We start from the raw sequence: 18,792 nt of genomic DNA on the forward strand, positions 1-18,792 counted from the left end.
GAGTCTGCCTTCAAATATATATAGATAATTAAACACCACGAATTATGATTAATTAGGAATATACATCATATGCAGACAGGCTATATTAATTTTAATAACACCTCAATGGAATTGATCCGTAGGCTACCGCAACCAGTCAGTTCGTCCGCCGAACCACTTTATTTGGTACTTTTGATCAATTCTCCAGAGGGGTTATTCCTAGTTATAAGCTCACTCATCAAAAGCATGTTAACTTACTTTGATAATATCAGCTCGTAGCTTAAAATCGCACATTAAAGAGGCTTTGTTTTATGACCAACAAACACAGGCAATTACACGTATAATTGATTTTAATACAAGGCACTATGATATATCACTACACTTGACAAACATACATAAACATAAAATAAACAAAATAAATGCAGTAAGGGAAAGTAAAGGATTATTAGAGGTATGGCAAACTTATTACAACAATTAACCCTTTGAAGCCAGCAAGGAAATTACACACTGTGATGCATTTGAATTTCAATGGAAATACTTGCACAAATAGGCCTTTGCGTGTGGCTAAGGCTGCGTGTATGCCGTGTCCTTGGGGCGTCCGTGAGATGGAGGATTTCGGTTTGGTGTTTCCAGCGCGTGGAGTTGAAACTCACTTGAAGAGGAATTGAAGGGTTGTTCCGAGAAGTTCGAAGCGTCTTAGGAATACTTGTTGAATAGTTGGCGAGTGTTCCGGAGGGTTGCAGAAGATCGGGAGAAGAAGTGACAGATGTAAGATGGCTTGAAGAGGTCCGGGAGAAGAGGGTTGAAGTAAGCGAGGATGAAGAGCGCAGCAAAAGAGAGTTGAAGAGCGCAGCAAAAGAGAGTTGAAGAGCGCAGCAAAAGAGGACGATTTCAATGCTGGATCTGACTTTTAAAGTAGGGAGGTCACAACCCCCTTGGGAGGATTGATCCAATAAGATTCCTCCATTTTGGGCGCGAGAGGATTCCTTTGTCCAGTCAAGGCTCATTTGCATGTTATTTATGACCGGGTCCGGCTTTGGTTTGAATAACTCATAAGATGGTAAAAACCTAGCAGAACATGCTTCTAAGGTGGTCTTATAATTATATTCAGCTAGGACAAATCGTAAGGTTTAATTTGATACCAAGAAAAATGTGTTTGGTATCACTTAAAAGGAATATACACTTTTCGGCTATTAAATATCAAGCCTCAAAGTTTTCTACACACATGTTAAACAATTCTACTAGTTTTGATCTAATCATCAGACAAATGAACACATAGGGATTAAAACATATTTCATTAGACATACATTTCTAAGTTTAAAACTGAAAGACACACATATTCTCTGTTGCCAACTTCTCACGTGCCCTTTTCTCACGTGGTGAAGCACAGGGTGTCACATGTGCGGGGGTTTTTAGAAAGCACCACGAGGATCCTCTGTCAATAGCGGGAGTGTCTCTCTGTCAATCGTTCATTGTCCTATCTCAGACCATTTATTGTGCTCGTGGAGACTAGTTGGCTCTATTGCAGTAATTAGGGGAGTTGGAACAGTAAGTTCTTGTTTTCATGAACCTGCTGAGTTAATGATTATCCTTCATTGATTCCTCCAGACGCTACAGTTACCCATATTAATCAATATTGAAGCAAAATCGGAATCGAACCGAAAAGAGAGCTTGTGAATCAGAATCGAATCAGAAAATCTGTCAGTACTCAGCCCTACTGAAATCGGTCTGTACTTACTGAAATACAAATCGCTGCACCTTCCACCCAGTGGCCAAAGCTGGAAGTGTTATTGAGACTAAATGTCCACAGGGTGGCGCCAAAGTGAGTTGTAATTCAAGTTGTAAATGATGTGATGTGGTCAACAAGAATGCCTTTTTTATTAACCATACACCTTAACCCGAACCCTAACCCTTAACCTAACCATCACTGGAGGAAAATTTTTATTTTAATGTGAAAATACAATCTCCGTATCACACTCGACATAAAATAAACTTGATTACTTCCTGGTTTTCACAGGACCAGAGCCCGTTTGTCAGAAAGCAAATGTGCAGTTCGAATTTATGCAAAATGTCTGATGGGGATGCTGCTTGTCAGTATTTAAGGGAAATGAGGTCAATTTCAGCATGCATGAACATTCGGAAGCAGCATGTTGATTTCCTGTGTGATCATGTTGCAAACCCATATGGAAAATACAAGACACTAATATTTTTAACAACACTTTTGATAGATGTTTGTTTTCAGGGGCACTACTAAAAGGAATAGTTCACCGAAAAATGAAAAATCTCTCATTGTTCACTTAACCTGATGGCATCCCAGATGTGTATGACTTCTTTCAGCAGAACACAAATAAGGATTTTTAGAAGAAGATAACAACAACAACAGCAGCAATTTATATATAATGCACAATTAAAAACAACAGACCGTTGACCAGTGTGCAGTACATTGAAAGATTATAAAAGAAAACATTTTAAAATACATAAGAGAAAAATGAAAAGATTACAACGATGAACAAACACCAAATCATTTTTCAAGACTCTGTAAGACCAAATGACAGAGAGAAAAGATGTGTGTTTAACTGAGATTTAAAAATAGATAAAGTTGGAGCCATTCTAATGTGCAGGGGCAAACTGTTCAAAAGCTTCTCGGCAGCGACTGCAAAAGCACGACCACCTCTTAGCTTTAACCGGGACCTGGAAATGGTCAAAATCATCTGATCAGAGGACCTAAGTGAACTTGAATTCTTATGTATGTGCTGGAGGTCACAGAGATAGATCGGCGCCAGCCCATTCAACGATTTAAAAAAACCAGTAGCAGCTTAAAATCGATTCTGTAATGGACAGGCAACCAATGAAGATATATTAAAATGGGGGAGATATGATCACGCTTACGGGTACCTGTCAGCAGCCTAGCGGCGGCATTTTGTACCATCTGTAGGTGAGACAATGACGATTGGCTGACTCTGATGTAGAGAAAATTACAGTAATCCAATCTTGAGGAGATAAATGCATGGATGCATAAATTGGCAAAAGAAAGGAAGGACTTAACTTTTGCCTATAATCTTAAATGAAAAAAAAAAACTAGATTTGACAACTGAATTGATCTGTGTGTCAAATTTCAAAGAGTTGTCAAATACTACACCTAGATTATTCACCACCTGTTTACAAAGATAGAGCTCTGCCAGGTCCTTATAATGGAAGTTCAGATGGGTGCCAGAAGTCCAAAAGTCAAATTTAAGCAGCATAAAAGTAATCCATGCGACCCCAGTCGATCAACGAATGTCTTCTGAAGCGAATCGATAGGTTTGTGTAAGAAACAAGTCCGTCCAGGGCTCTGATGCAGTTTGAAATGGCCAAACTCTCGTGTGATGTTCTTATGTTGTAAAAAGCATCGCTTCGCTTCCGAATTCTTATGTGAACTCATCAATGCACTTATGTCACGCTTCATGTCAGCTGCTGGCAGGAAGCACTTTTTAAAAGTTAATAATGTTTTAATTATCGATTTATTTTTTACATTAAGCAAATCGATTTGCTTCATTGATTGACTGGAGTTGTGTGGATTACTTTTATGCTGCCTAAATGTGACTTTTGGACCGTCAAAGTGCTGGCACCCATTAACTTCCATTATAAGAACCTGACAGACTGTCTTCTAAAAATCTTAATTTGTGTTCTGCTGAAGAAAGACAGTCATACACATCTGGAATGGCATCAGGGTAAATGAACAATTAGAGAATTTTCATTTTTGGATGAACTATCCCTTTAAGTTTAAATATAAGGGCCCAACAGCCATTGTCAGTGTGCCATAACAACAACTGGATTCTATTGGATCATTTTCAGAGTGACACTGATTATTATAAACATCATGCATCTCTGTGAGAGTGCTGTTAACAAAAGGGCCCTCTTAATGAATCACTCCCCAGAGACAGAGAGGGCTCAGACAGGTCACACTTACAGTGCCATACGGGGATCAACACAGCAGTGCAGTTCTATGCAAGTCATTTGTCTCTTACTGTATTATCTGAGTAAGTATTCAAAGCCACGTGGCTTGAATATTTTGATTGTTTTATTTGATTGATTGAATGTGGTGTGTGCATTTTGATTACCACGTGTTTTGTGTATGTGTGTGGTTTCTAGCTGGAAGAACATACACATTCACACTTATACACTCTCAATTCACTCACTAATTATAGTGCACTTAATGAGGAAGGATAACATATGCTCCATCATCTGCTCCAGCCATATGCTGTACCCTTTAACATAAGACTCAGCCACACTATGATATGCCTATGCATATGTATGTGTATTGTAGATCCAGTGAGACAAAGCTACCAGTTGAGAGCAAATTTTTTTCATCCAAGAATTGGTGTTGTAGTGTGAAAATATCATTGCCATATTGCTATTCTTATGTATTGGAATATCTCTCTCAAAATGAGTTAGGAAGTGAGTCATTTTGGTGAATTGGTTCATTCTGAATTGTTGCAGTTTTTGTGCTGGTTCACTGATTATGCAAGTCATCGCTCAAAAGTTTTATTTATTTATTTTTATCCCCTTTTCTGCTCAATTTGGAATGCCCAATTCGCACTTCTAAGTCCTTGTGGTGGCGCGGTTACTCACTTCAATCTGGGTGGCAAAGGACTAGTATCAGTTACCTCCGCTTCTGAGACCGTGAATCCGCCAATACTCGTTGAGCTACCCAGGCCCACAATTTTTTCTTGATATTCTTCTTTTTTTTTTTGTGGCAAAACAAATATATATATATATATATATATATATATATATATATATATATATATATATATATATATGATTTGTGTAGTTATATAAATTAGGTTGTGTTTTTAGTTTTATTAACTATATAGTGTAAATGTATTATGTGTACAAATTAGATTTTTGAAAATGTTATTTTTGTGACAGACACATTTTTTAAAAGGGGCCATGTCATGAGGAATAATATTTTCCTTGATATTTTGACATGTAAGAGGTCATTCTACTATAAAAACATACTGTACATTTCAGAATTCAAAACTTAACCCCCCTAGCATTTATTGAAACTAAGCTGCAAAAATGCTTTCTTCTCTTCTTCCGCGACTTCCCTGTGTAACTAGGGAGTCAATTAATTCATGACTGTCTCTACAGCAACAACGTCAATGCCTTCTGTACATTGTCACACCCTTGGCCCCACCCACTGGTGCTTAGTTCAACAGAGGGAGAGCTGGAGATACAGGCCTAGTGTGACCTAACTATTCCTGAACACCAAAGGGGACCCATCTGGAACAAACGTCTTTGACCATTTTTATGTATATTGTGGTGCTTTTAAAAGTTCTGAAGAAGAGACCCTGTTTCATTCAGCTGCGGCATCTTGTTTTGAGCACAAACACTGTGCGTTTTGAGTCCTGGATGCCTTCTTGCGCCCATCTGTGCTATTTTTAATTGTTGGTGTTATGTAAACATTCACTAGATGGACGTCTTTGAAAGGTTTGATGTGTTTCAGGCGATGTGCACCTCAGTGCATGACACTGTATGTGTGTGCATCTAGTTCACTGTGTTTTGGACTAAGTATGTGCATTTTGTTTTTTTTGTGGTTTTTTTCAGGCTCATATCAGTGTGGATTGCTTCTGTACCAGTCATTATACGATTTAAGCTTTGCAAAGAAACAGTTATTGAAGGATTGTGAAGTTAAAAACTCTGTTGGACCCCATCACAAAACAGTTAATAAACAGCTTTGTTCATGTATATTTTAGATGTCATGACTGTTTGATATTTTATGGAATTGACACAAGGAGGAGCTAACACTTGGGTTGATAGGATAACTGGACATGGTTATCGGCCAATGCTGATAAATCAAAATGGCCAAATATTAGCCAATGTCTTTGTTTGTCCGGTCTGTCACTAGCATCCTGATCTATAAATGATGAGTAGCTTAAAGCTTTGGGAAGCCACAATTTCAAAGTATATTAACACTGCTCCTTTATGGTCATCTATCATTTGAGATATTTCATTACTCATGATGATGAATGTGGAATTCACATTTATCATTTGTCTCATGCCTCATCACTGTCTGATGACTTTGCCTCTCATCCTCCAGCTGTTTCTATTTCTTCTCATTCTCTCTTATTCTTTTTCTGTCTGGACAGTAGCACTCTTGAGAGTCCCAGCAGACTGGATGAAGAGCATCGTCTTATCGCTCGATATGCTGCTCGTCTGGCGGCAGAAGCAAGCAACTCCACTGTGAGAATCAATCCACAAGCACACACACACAAACTGCACATCTCTACACATTGCCATGCACAAATTCACCTACTGATGATACAAAAACTGGTAAAGTTTCAAGAGGACACATTTGTGTAATTTGAACTTGGAAAAACTACAAGGAATAAAAAACGTATTTTATATATGGAATATGGTGTACATCTGGCTTTTATACTTCAGTCAGTAGGCAGCACATTGTTTGATGTGTTCATTTAACAGCATCTACTGAATTAATTTAGCACATGATCAGTAATATTCTCCTCTAATTATTTTGTCTTTCAGCAATGCCCTCCAACAGATCTGAGTTTCAACTTTGATGCTAATAAGCAACAGAGGCAGCTCATCGCAGAGTTAGAAAACAAAAATAGGTATGTTTTTGGAAAATTTACTTTTGCCTGCTTTGTTGAAATTAAAATAATTGGGGTCTTTAAACTTTCAAAAAAACTTTTCAACTAGGCCTTTTTGTTATTAATTTAATAGGTGACATTGAAACACTAAAGCTATGATGGCTTAAAATAACTCATTAAGCATTTATAAGTACTGTTAACAGTGTCCCAATAGTGACTTGCAATATGGCGCATGAGCCGCATGGTCTATTATTGGTGGCTTTTTTTTAAGCTTTATAGTGAAACCATTGTATTGAGAAAATTGTCCCCAATATTCATAAAAAAATAATCTTTTTGTGTTCAAAATAAAAAAGAGAATTCACGGCTTTCGGACTTGTGGGTGAATCAATTATGACAGAATTTTCATTTTTAGGTAAACTGTTACTTATACTTTTTTTTATTTTTTTTTATAAATAATTATTACAATTTTTATAAAGGTCACATTGAAATACAAGTACGTTTTGCTACAGGTTTATTGAAAATGTCAAGGCATGAAGATTTGAAGTTGCTGTGGCAGATTTGAGAGTTTATAAGTGCCGATTTGTGGTTGTACTGCGAAAGCGAATTAAAGTACAAAAGTAAATATGTAATAAACATTTGTGTCTGTAGTTATTATTTATGTGAATGTCATTTTACACATTTGTGAATATTTGTCTATAACTTTGAATTCAAAACAAAGGTTTTTGATTATTGTGTGTGAGTACAGATTGCAACATTAAAGTTTTCACATAGTTGCTGAGTGTAAATTTCAACTTACGAATACAAATATTTACTGTGCAATTTCTCAAATTCAAATGTACAAGCTCTCGAGTTTTGCAACTAATTTACCTTCATAATTTTGAGGCAATAAACTTTGTAGGGCAGGGTTTTGGAATGAGGGGGTGTGGCTAATTGAACGGCACAGTTACTTGAAAGCTTTAGAAAGCTAAAATTGCTTACAATGCCTTTAATGGTTAAAGTAAAAAAAAATTGGGGTTAATGTGTTTGCTGTCACATGGATATAGGGAAATACTGCAGGAAATCCAGCGTCTACGTCTAGAGCATGAGCAGGCTTCTCAACCCACCCCAGAGAAAGCCCAGCAGAACCCCACTTTGCTGGCTGAACTACGACTGCTACGGTACACAAACACATTCAAACATCGATACACTTGCATTAAACATCAAACTACATTATCAACTAGAGTTAAATAACGGAACTGCAAAATAGAATAATGACTTTACAATATCTTTGACTTCAGTTGCACATTTAGGTAGAGTATTTCCGAACATGTGGGGTTGTTTAAAAAACATTAAAACAACCAGTTTTTTATAGAATGGGTGGGATCTGACTCTTCTAGTCATTAAGTCACTTAAATGGAGTACCTTTTATGGGCACCAGAGGGCATGTAGGAGCCAAATTAATAGCGTTTGTTGGTCTCAAGAGGTGGGTGAATGAGTACATTGACATTATGGCATAGCGTGCAGGGGAAAAAAAATCATAATTTAGTTTTACATGATTGTTATCTTTGTGTTTTTGTCTTTATTTTACTGTATCTTTAAGATTAGTGTATGTTAATAAATTTACTTATGATTGGATAACCTTTGCGTATTGGTACAGTTTAAAGTTCTCTTCATGTGGCCTGCTGGGCAGGCCAAGTTGCTGAATACTGCATAGGTGTTACTATGGAAAATTCCTACCACACCATATGTGCTCAATTTCTGAATGACCTGTATGTGCTGTTTAGATTTTATATAGTATCTCATCAGACTCAACATAAACAATAACTGGGAGTGGTTTTGGTATAGTGGTCTAATGCACATAACTGGTAAACTGGTAATCAGAAGTTCGCTGGTTCGATCCCCACAGGCACCACCATTGTGTCCTTGAGCAAGGCACTTAACTCCAGGTTGCTCCGGGGGGATTGTCCCTGTAATAAGTGCACTGTAAGTCGCTTTGGATAAAAGCATCTGCCAAATGCATAAATGTAAATGTAACTCTTTTATTTCAAAAAAGCAAAGCAAATCCTTTTTTCCATAATATGTCCCCTTTAAATAGTATCTTTGGAAATCATTGACTTGTATGATTTACATGGTGATTAATTTGTTAATTTGCCCATTGTTGTGTGCAATATTCTTTAGGCACAGAAAGGATGAGCTGGAGAGGCGTATGTCAGCACTTCAAGAGAGCAGGAGAGAACTGATGGTACAACTTGAAGGTCTAATGAGGCTACTTAAGGTTCGAGACTACAACACAGTTATAATTTGTATACCAAGTCAACATGAAATCAGAATTTACCCTATTTACTACTTTTAATACACGCTCCTGGTCTTATTGTGCACGATTCGTCAATGCATGTTATTCCGAAGGAAAAAAAATTGTTTGTCTTCATAATATTTCATCAAAATGTATTAACTTAAATCTATTAACTCTGAAACAACTTGCCTTTTCGGCTGACATCACCTAGATGGTGCAGAGCATTAGTCAATGTTAACAAAGTGCCAAATAGCTATTTAGACATTGTTTTAGGCTACTGTTGTATTTAATGCAGCCGTTCTATAAACTTGCCAATAGTTAATGCCGTAATTAATGCGTTCAAGGCCATAACCATGTCTTGAACATGAACATTCATTTTGTGGGTGGGGGTGTCGCGAGTGTTGAGGTCAAAAATATAATGGCCCTCTTTAGTCCTTTAAAATAGTAAAGGAGCTGAATGAAATAATTTTATGAATAAAGGCTTTACACGTTAGAAATAGTTTTTGGTTTTGAAAGATTCATGTTTTTTTTGTTTTTTAAGTTCACAGCACAAGACAAACATTGTGTCTGCATTGCTAGCAATTTGCCTGTTTCAGTAATCTTTTCTTTCTTTTTTGTGCTGTCTCAAAGAAAATACTAATAGAATTTAAATAACTTTTCATCACTGATGTATCTGTAAAATGACATGACTGTGTCAGGTGGTTAGCAAAAAGAAAATACACAAAATGATTTACTACCCTCAAGTTGTCCCTCATTCTGTTTTTCCCCAGTAGAATCTTAACGCAATATTTTCTTCACAAATCCTAACGCTACTCTTTTCCATACAAAAACAATTAATAATGACAACTGCTGTCAGAGTCCAAAGAGAAGAAAAAAACAAATCATTATTAATATACCATAAAAGTATTCCATACAACACAAAGCTTTTCTATGGCCCCATAAATCTTAGAATATAGTTCTAAGGGCGATACTGTCATAGAACACTAGTTGACCGTTATGCTCTCTCCTATGAAAGAGCCATAAAGGTTGTTATCTCAATAAATAAAATAATCTCTGCACACACACAACAGCACTTTCATGACAAAATTATGAAGAAATGAGCTCTTAACGCTATTTGATGTACAAAACAAGCCCAGGTGGGACTGGTTGGATTTCTGCCTGTGTAAGGAGCTTTTTAATTACCACAGAACCATCACCAAAATGTGAAAAGAGAAGTTTTTGTTTGCAAGTGGTCTTCATGTGGATTTTAAAGGTGTTGACGCCCTGATGCGAATTATGGATGCAGCTTCACGATTGCAGTAGGAAAGTAGATGGCAATAGTCTACCGTCAGATTAATATTGTGGAGGATGAGAATTTAAGAGATTTGATGCCCATTGCAATGAATTTGCAACTTATGTGGGGACAAGTTCTTTGAATTAGCCAAACTCCCACTTAGACTTTGGGCAACATTTAATGTTATTTGAATTGGTGCTATTTTAGTGCATTTCAATTTTTATGCTGTGGAAGTCTTTGTTTGGAAAATGTCAAATAAGCATTATATTGTTATATATTGTTTCTTTCCTAAGATGGATATAAATGCATTTTGACAGGATAATAAGTATATATAGTGTCAAATTTCAGCACTTTCAAAATCTGTGATTAATCACGATTAAAACATTTAATTAACTGACAGCACTACTAAAAACACAATAGAAGTTATATGTCTTACCATGTTCTAGTTAAAATCTAAGAGTGATAATGCTCTACTTTGTTTTATAGATGATTTTCTTGTTTTCGCTGAAAACTACTCAGTTAATGTTTTCACAATAATGAATTACATACGAATCACATACTGTACCAGACAAACGGTCAATTCAAAACGGCGAATTTTGCCAAATGGTGAATAGTTTGCATCTTTGGAAATTATTGTCGGTCGATAAAACATTTCAGTCATAAAATAGTGGGCAAATATTGCGTGGTTAATTAGTTACATTTTGCATGACACTAACACTCTTAACCTGACCCAGTGGAATAATCAGCGATGTTCCTGCTTGGCATCTGACACTTGAGTCCCTCCTTTATTTATTTGATTGGCAATGACATTGACGAGCGGTGTTACACTACTGAGCACGCTAAAATGTAACATTTTAGACCATTATGTTATTCCTGCAACAGCTTAATGACATTTAGACAGCGGTGCATAAGAGAATGCAGCAGAACAGCAACAAGGATATAAATTATAGGGGGAAATCAGACAATATCTGATATTAGGGAGGGGGGTAAATACTCAATGTATATTGTGTTTATGGCCCTGATACCGTTAACGCTAATGCTATGAAGGGTATGGCAAAAATAGCAAATAATGATTTAATATAGAAGTTATTTAGTATATGTTACATGATTATGGAAGTTAATTGGTTGAAAATTAAGTTTTATATTCATTATGACCAACAGTTTAGTTCAGTACTTCAGAGTCACTAGCTTTTCATTTCTCTAGCCATGTATGAATATCATTTGTTTTCTTGTTGTATGCTCACTTTGTGTTTCTCTTTTTTTCCTCTACCCTTCTCTCTCTGGTCTCTGTGTCTCTCGTGTATCTGCTTTCACTCACTGTCATCTCTCATCATTTGGCTGACAGGATGAAGAGCAGAAACAGGCAGTAAGTGTTCCGTTAATAAAGCTGAAGAATTTTGGAGTAAACATGTATGGTCCCATAAATGTATTTGTAAACCTGGCAGTAATATAAAGCGTGTGATTTTAAAGAATAGTCCAGCCAAAAATGTAAACGCTGTCATTCATCATTTACTCACCCTTATGTCGTGCTAAATCTGTATGATTTTCTTAGAACACAAAATGGGCAAGTTTAAGAAGAGTGTTCAGGCTGCTATTTTCCATGCACCAAAATGGATGGTGCGAAAAAATGTGGACTAAAAAGTTGAACAAAAGTACCATAAAGTAGTCCATATATATTTTTAAGTGTTCTAAAACTATAGAATAACTTTGAGTGAGGAACAGACCCAAATTTAAGATGTTATTCACTGATATTCTTCTTTATGTTGTAATTTTTAAATCTCATTTGCACATCATTACAAAACATTCATGTTTCGTGTCGCGATTGGTCACAAGACACATAAGTGCCAAAAACATGTGGTGTGTGTGATTGATGTCAAACCAAGTCTGACATGGCTTGAGATGCCACGTTTGAATGTGCACATGCACAAATGAGATTTAAGTGCTACAGGAAGAAACATTTTGGGCTGTTCCTCACACAAAGCTATTGTATGGCTTCAGAAGACTTGGAATTAAGCACATGAGTCTTATAGACTTTTTTGTTGCTTTTTTAACATTGTTTGGAGCTTGACAATGTCCATCCCCATTTATTTTTCATTGTATGGAAAATTGCAATGTGCACTTTCTGCTTTTGTGTTCCACAGAAAGAAAATAATACCGGTTTAGAATGACATATATTATGTAAATTATAACAGAATATATTTTGGTAAATTATTCCTAACAGGGTAGCGTTCAATACTGTAAAACCATTAGCTGTGCGTATTCCACAACTAAGAAGTCTAAAACTTTAAACATTTTTATAAATAACATTTACCGAATGAGAATAAATTGGTGATGTCTGGTGGGCTGATCAAAAACCGTCTCAGTTGGTAATCTCTGTCATGTCTGTTCCTCATAACGAGGATATGAAACTCCCATTTTCAGTCGGGTCTCGCTGCTTTGTTCCTGTGACCCAGGGAGGGACGGCAAGTCGTACGTCTCCCTGCCAAATATGAAAGACCTGCTCTCCTTTCATCAGGGCTAAGCACTTCACGTCTAATGTGACTGCAGTCTGGCCAGCCATCTGCTGCCTGGCACTGGGCCACGGGCCCTGGGCCCTGCACCAATCTTTCGGACAGTGCGCCCCTTTTCTACCATCCTTTTCTCTTAATGGCACTCGCATACTTCTCTGTGAGCTCTCAGGCCAAAAAGATGCACGGAGAATGCATGACATGAAGACAACCTTAATATATACTGTAGATCAGGGGTCTTTACCTTACCTTACTGATGAATATAAAACAGCCGGGTTCCAAAAGTAAAAATCCCATAAATGTTTTATCCATAGGGATATTGATATTAACAATAAGTCTTTAAAGACAGACATACCATGAGCTCAGAGTTTGTTAATCATTGGTAAATGTTTCATTTGAAGCATCAGTCTGTGTTATTTCTTATGTTAACTTAATTATTATTATTTTAAAACATGGAATGTATAGTGGAATTTCTGGTGAAGAATTACACCACTCATTATCCAAAGAGAAAAAAGTGCCACAAATTAGAGAATCATGGCAAACAAACCACACCAAAAGAGCTCAGCAGTAACCGCCCATTCCCATGAGTCAGTGCGATTGACATGTTTGAGTCTGTCTCCTACACTCTCAAACTGCTATTTGTATATATCATAATATTTTGCAATAAAATTAAGTATACAATGGCAAGAATAAAAAAGTATGAAAACCTTTTGGAACTACATGCATTTATGTATCAATTTATCTTAATATCTGGTTTGATCTTCATCTAAGTTAGAATAATGAACAAACACAATCTGTTTGAACTAATAACATACAGGGGGAGTCCCATGACGCCATGCAATGTTCGGACGTGTGAATGGCGAGCTATGAGCACTTTGCTGGTTTTAATACTTTTTAATATCACAAACCGCTGAGATTTGATACACCCTGATCCATAACTGTTCTATGAAGATGATATGTCAAAGAATTAAAAATCAATTAAAAGACACTCAAGCTGACACCCCTGACAAGGCCGCAGACCAGGGACTCCATTGGCCAGAGAAGTGTGGGAAATTCGGCGAGAATTGTTGAACTTGTCGGCAGTGCTGACGAAGATTGTTGCTGACTTGGAGGATCTTACGTAGATTGATCACTGCCATGGAGACATAATTCACTGAGGTGGTTATAAGAGTGGGGGATGCCAAAAAAAACAGATCGATTATCTGGATTCATTGGAGGGGGAATTAGCTGCTAATCCGCTAACGACCATGTTGGATTTGAAGCACATCTGGGAAAAGTTGGAGGATATGGAAAATCGTAGTCTGTAGAATAATGTCCAGATTGTTGGAATTCCTGAGGCCGAGGAAGGTCGGGATATGGTGAAATTCCTGGACGGGCTCCTTCCAAGTCTGCTCGATATAACAGGCTAGAAGCTCGAAATCGAGGGAGCTCATAGGGTTCCAGCTCAGCGATCCGCTGAGGGAGAAAGGCCCAGATAAATTCTGGTTTGTTTTGTGGAGTATTTCTTGCAAGATATTGCAGTGATTAGGTCATTTGTTGCACTCATGTAACAGCTGAATGGGCCAGCTCGCTGAACATTTGTTTGACTGTCCGAGGAAACTGAACAGCCTTTTTTTTTTCTTGTTCCGCTAGCGACTGGAGTTTGTTTTGTGGAGGAGAACACATTCAGGACAGTTATGTGGATGAATCTACACATTTTTGTGTGTATTCCGCTTATTGGCTGGAATTTGTTTTTATAGATTAACTTCTGTTATGTAATTCTGTCTCACAAAATTTTTATAGAACCACTGGACTTAAGCAATCCAACAGCAAAATTGTCACAGAGCTCTCGTAGGCGTACATGGACTGTTTCAGTTTAGAGAGATGGATGCCAGTTGGCGCTGTCGTGCATGGGGTTAATGCACACGTTTGTTTTCTGTTTGTTTGGTTCAGGGAGAAGTTTGGGGTTTGATTGTTGCACTAATGTTAGAATGTATTCTTTACATTATTTTTGAAAATCTATTTTTTTCAAATATGTCAGATGTTAATATGAGTGGATTGTCTCTCTCCACGTGGAATGTGAATGGTTGGGCACCCCATAAAAAGAAGGAAGCAGAAACATTTGGGAAGATATGGTGTGGACATGTTTTCTTTAGTGCTGGCTCAAGTAAGAGCAGGGGAGTCATTGCACTGATAAGTAATTATCTACAATTCAAATATCTCAAACAGATTAAAAATTAAGCAGAAAATGTATGCAGAAATTCAGGGGCAAAGTCTTATTTTGGCTAATATTTATGCCAGGGAAGGATTACTAACCGGGCCAGTGCCCAGGGGTCAACAACTTTTGGAGGGGGGCCCTTGGAGATAATTGGCCCCGGGGACTTTGCAAGTCATAATCCGTCACTGCACCTAACTTTGCTGATCAGAGCTTTTTTATAGATCTTCAAGGGATGTTGCAAGCCGCTGGCACCCCTCATGATATAATATTGGGAGGAGACTTTAATCTTTTGATGGACACAGTCCTTGATCATAGTGAAGCAAAAGTGTGTAAGCCCCCTAGAAAAACACTGACGCTTCACAGGATGTGTAAAATCTTGGTCTTACAGCAATTTGTAGACTTTTGAACCCATTTGGTGGGTACTATAAATTTTTTTCATCAGTCCATAAGATTTATTCTAGAATAGATTTTTTTTTAATCTAAGTACCTAATTTCATCTGTTGTTGATTGCCCAATTGGCAGCATCATCTCAGATCACACCCTGGTGAGTTTAGTGGTGTTGCCACATATGGCGAAAAATAAAACATAGTTGGTGCTTTAATGTATCCCTTTTGCAAAATCCTGAATTCCAACAAATGTTAAAGACTGAAATCAATGTTTATATGGAGACCAACTGGTCCTCAGTATCATCTGTGGGTGTAGCTTGGAAAGCGGTTCTTAGGTGCCGGATCATACAGTATGCCTCATTCACCAAAAAATCCATGGAGTTGGAAAGCAATATTAAAAGTGCAGAGGCAGAGCTGAAGTGCCAAATGTTGTCTGATGGCATCAGAGAATTGACCCGATTGAAATACACATATAAAACTATTTTGTCACGGAAGGTGGAGTTTTGGCTATGCATGGCAAGACTATTTTGAATTTGGGACAAAGCAGGAAAACTTATGGATAAATATATAAAACAGAGAGAGTATTTTTCTACCATTCCCTCAGTGAAATCTGCTGTTGGTGAAATATTTACCTCAGCCATTGATATTAATAATGCTTTTAAAGAATTCTATCTTGATTGTTCCACGTCTTCGTCTACTGATGAATATATTAGAAACTTTGTTGAACCATCAGAATTCCCTAAACTGACGAATGAGCAAAATAATTCTCTTGTCTCCGAGATAACATCGGAGGAGCTTGGCGAGGTAATTAAAGGTCCAGATGGCTTTGCAGCTAAATTTTTTAGATCTTATGCTACAGAATTGGCTTCACTTTTGCTAGAAGTTGATTACGGAACCATTAAAGAATGGAAATCTTCCGCCAACCATGACGCAAGTCCAGATCAGTCTGATTCTTAAAAAGGACAAATATCCAAGCAAGTGTAAGAGTTACCGTCCAATTTCACTGATCCAGCTAGATGTTAAAATATTATAAAGATTTTGGCTAACTAATTAAATAAAGTTATGACATCTCTTATACATATAGATCATGTGGGGTATATTCGGGGCCGTAGCTCTTCTGATAACATTTGGCATTTAATCAATATCACGTGGTCAGTGGCAAATGATCAGACTCCGGTTACTGCCATCTCACTTGATGCCAAAAGGGCATTTGATATGGTAGAATGGGATTATTTTAAGATTTTTGGAATGTATGGGTTTGGGAATATGTTTATTGGATGGATTAAGTTACTTTATAGACACCCAATAGTAGCAGTACAAACAAATGGATTTCAGATTATTTTACTCTGGGTAGGGGCACCCAGCAGAGTTGCTCTCTTTCCCCATTATTGTTCTGTCTTTCCATGGAAACATTAGCAGCCACGATAAGAAAGGAGGATTATTTTCAAGGGGTGATGGCGGGAGGTGTGGCACGTAAACTTTTGTTTTACACATTATATTTTATTATTCTGAATAATATATACAGAATAATTTATTTATTTAAAAAATTCTGGGGCTATAGAGTTATATTTAGAGTTATTTGGGTATTTTATTTCCAGCAAATTTGTGTGATTTAATGTTGACCCTTTAATAAAAAGGTTTTCGAGCAATGTGAGCAGGTGGACTTCATTACATTTATCTATGATTGGGAAGGTTAATGATATTAAAATGAATTTTATTCCAAAATTCAACTACCTGCTACAATCTCTCCCTATAGATTTCCCCCTCTCTTATTTCAACCAATTTGTTAGCATAGCGAAGTCCTTCATTGGTATGGTAAACGTCCAAGATTACATTTCAGTACGCTGCATAAGCCGATTGACAAAGGTGGACTTGGCCTACCCAAGATTTTGCTTTATTATGATGTGTTCGGTCTCAGACATTTGGCTCATTGTTCGCTTCCACCTGAAAGAGCCCCTCCCTGGTTTTGTAGTGAACAGGAAGTTCTTGCCCCTATTTTGCCATTGCAAAGCCTTTCTATCAAACTAACCAGAGAAGTAAAGTTAAATCTCGCATTTGCACTCGATATGGACAAAAGTGTCCAGAGTGTTTAATTGAGACATTTATTTAAATGTTGCCTCGAGCATATGGCTGAACCCAAAATGATGTATTAATAAATCCCCTTTCTGCTGGTCAGAGTGGATTGTGAGGGGGTTACTACACTCAGTGACCTATATGAGAGTGGAGTGGTGAGATCACTTGAAAATTTGGTTTAACTTTTTGGGATTCCCAGATCTCAGTTTATTTAGGTATTTACCGCTGCACCACCTGCTCTGTACTATTTTTTGGGAGTAGCATACACCCCCATAAAGTGGCAGATACTCTGGGAGTGGTGATTACTGCTTTTGGAAAAGGTCATGAGGCATCAGTCTATTACTCCCTGATAACTCAGAGTCTTGGGGACAGAGCTTTAACTTCTATCAAGAGAATATGGGAGAAAGATTTAAACTTGGTATTGGAGGAGGGAGTGTGGGCTAGGATTCTAAAAAACATTAAGTCTGCATCTAGAGATGCAAGAGTGCGCCTTATGCGATACAGGATTTTACACTGATTCTAATGGACCTCTTCTAGTTTGTACAGGCTTGGTCTTAAAGACACACCCACCTTCTGGCGATGCCAATCAGAGGATGGAGACACAAACCATGTCTTTTGGTGGTGTGTTAAGACCCAAGAATTTTGGTTGAAGGTTTTGAGTTTTGTGTGTGACGTATTGGGCACTCAGGTCTAATTTTGCCCCAGATGCTGTATTTCGGGTGATGGGGCAGTCATCGATGTAGAGAATAGACAGTTGGGAACAGTTAGGCCCTAACAGTGTCGTGATCGCCAGACAGATAGTTTTAAGGGGATGAGGTTGGCAGGAGCACCCTCATTTCAGGAGTGTTGCTCAGAGATGGGGAGGGTGGCGGCTTCTGAAGAAGGGTCATTTGGAAGACTGGGGAAATTTGACTAATTTTGGGGGAAATGGGTGGATATCTGCCGTTTTTGGAGGGCTCTCGGGGAGGGGTAGTGGAGAGAGAGGTGTAGTTGTCAATATGTGTGATTTATTATATTGTTTTTATTGTGTGTGTGTGTGTGTGTGTGTGTGTGTGTGTATAATCAAGTATGACCACTGAGATGTTGTTTGGTGCCAGGGTGGGTTTGGGGAGGGGAGGGGTAATAGTGGGGGTTAATTGTTGATTCTGTGTATATATGTTTTGTTTTTCTGTGTTTAATATGTGAATCAATTAAAAAGTCTTAATCAGAACTAATAACATACAAATTATTGTATTTTTCTGGTACATAATGAATACATTATTGAAACATTAACAGTGTAGGTTGGAAAAAGTATGTGAATCCCAAGGCTAATGACATAAACAAAAGCTAACTAGAGTCAGGAGTTGGCAAACCTAACTTGAAATTAATGAAACAAGATTTGAAACTTGGACCATACCTCACCAAAACGAGATCTCAGGAGACCTACGATCAAGAATTGTTGCTTTGCATACAGCTGGAAAAGGTTGCAAAGTATCTTGAAGAGCTATGTCCACAGTTGACTATAAATGGAGA

The 18,792-nt window shown here is 37.5% G+C and overlaps 1 protein-coding gene across 6 annotated transcripts in view; it reads left to right on the plus strand.

Annotated features, from left to right (window-relative positions):
• LOC127656706 (dystrobrevin beta-like) overlaps window positions 1-18,792 on the plus strand; it is an 86,167-nt gene that overhangs the window by 59,658 nt on the left and 7,717 nt on the right. For 4 of the 6 annotated variants that reach the window (XM_052145156.1, XM_052145160.1, XM_052145158.1 and 1 more), the window contains 5 exons: window positions 6,111-6,204; window positions 6,508-6,593; window positions 7,616-7,729; window positions 8,730-8,826; window positions 11,463-11,483. In XM_052145156.1, the coding sequence (XP_052001116.1) occupies window positions 6,111-6,204; window positions 6,508-6,593; window positions 7,616-7,729; window positions 8,730-8,826; window positions 11,463-11,483 (412 nt within the window). The remainder of the gene's footprint in view (window positions 1-6,110; window positions 6,205-6,507; window positions 6,594-7,615; window positions 7,730-8,729; window positions 8,827-11,462; window positions 11,484-18,792) is intronic. The other 2 variants (XM_052145162.1, XM_052145159.1) reach the window with 1 other exon arrangement.

Source organism: Xyrauchen texanus, chromosome 16 (assembly GCF_025860055.1).
Source record: "Xyrauchen texanus isolate HMW12.3.18 chromosome 16, RBS_HiC_50CHRs, whole genome shotgun sequence".
In the NCBI taxonomy this organism is placed as follows: Eukaryota; Metazoa; Chordata; class Actinopteri; order Cypriniformes; family Catostomidae; genus Xyrauchen; species Xyrauchen texanus.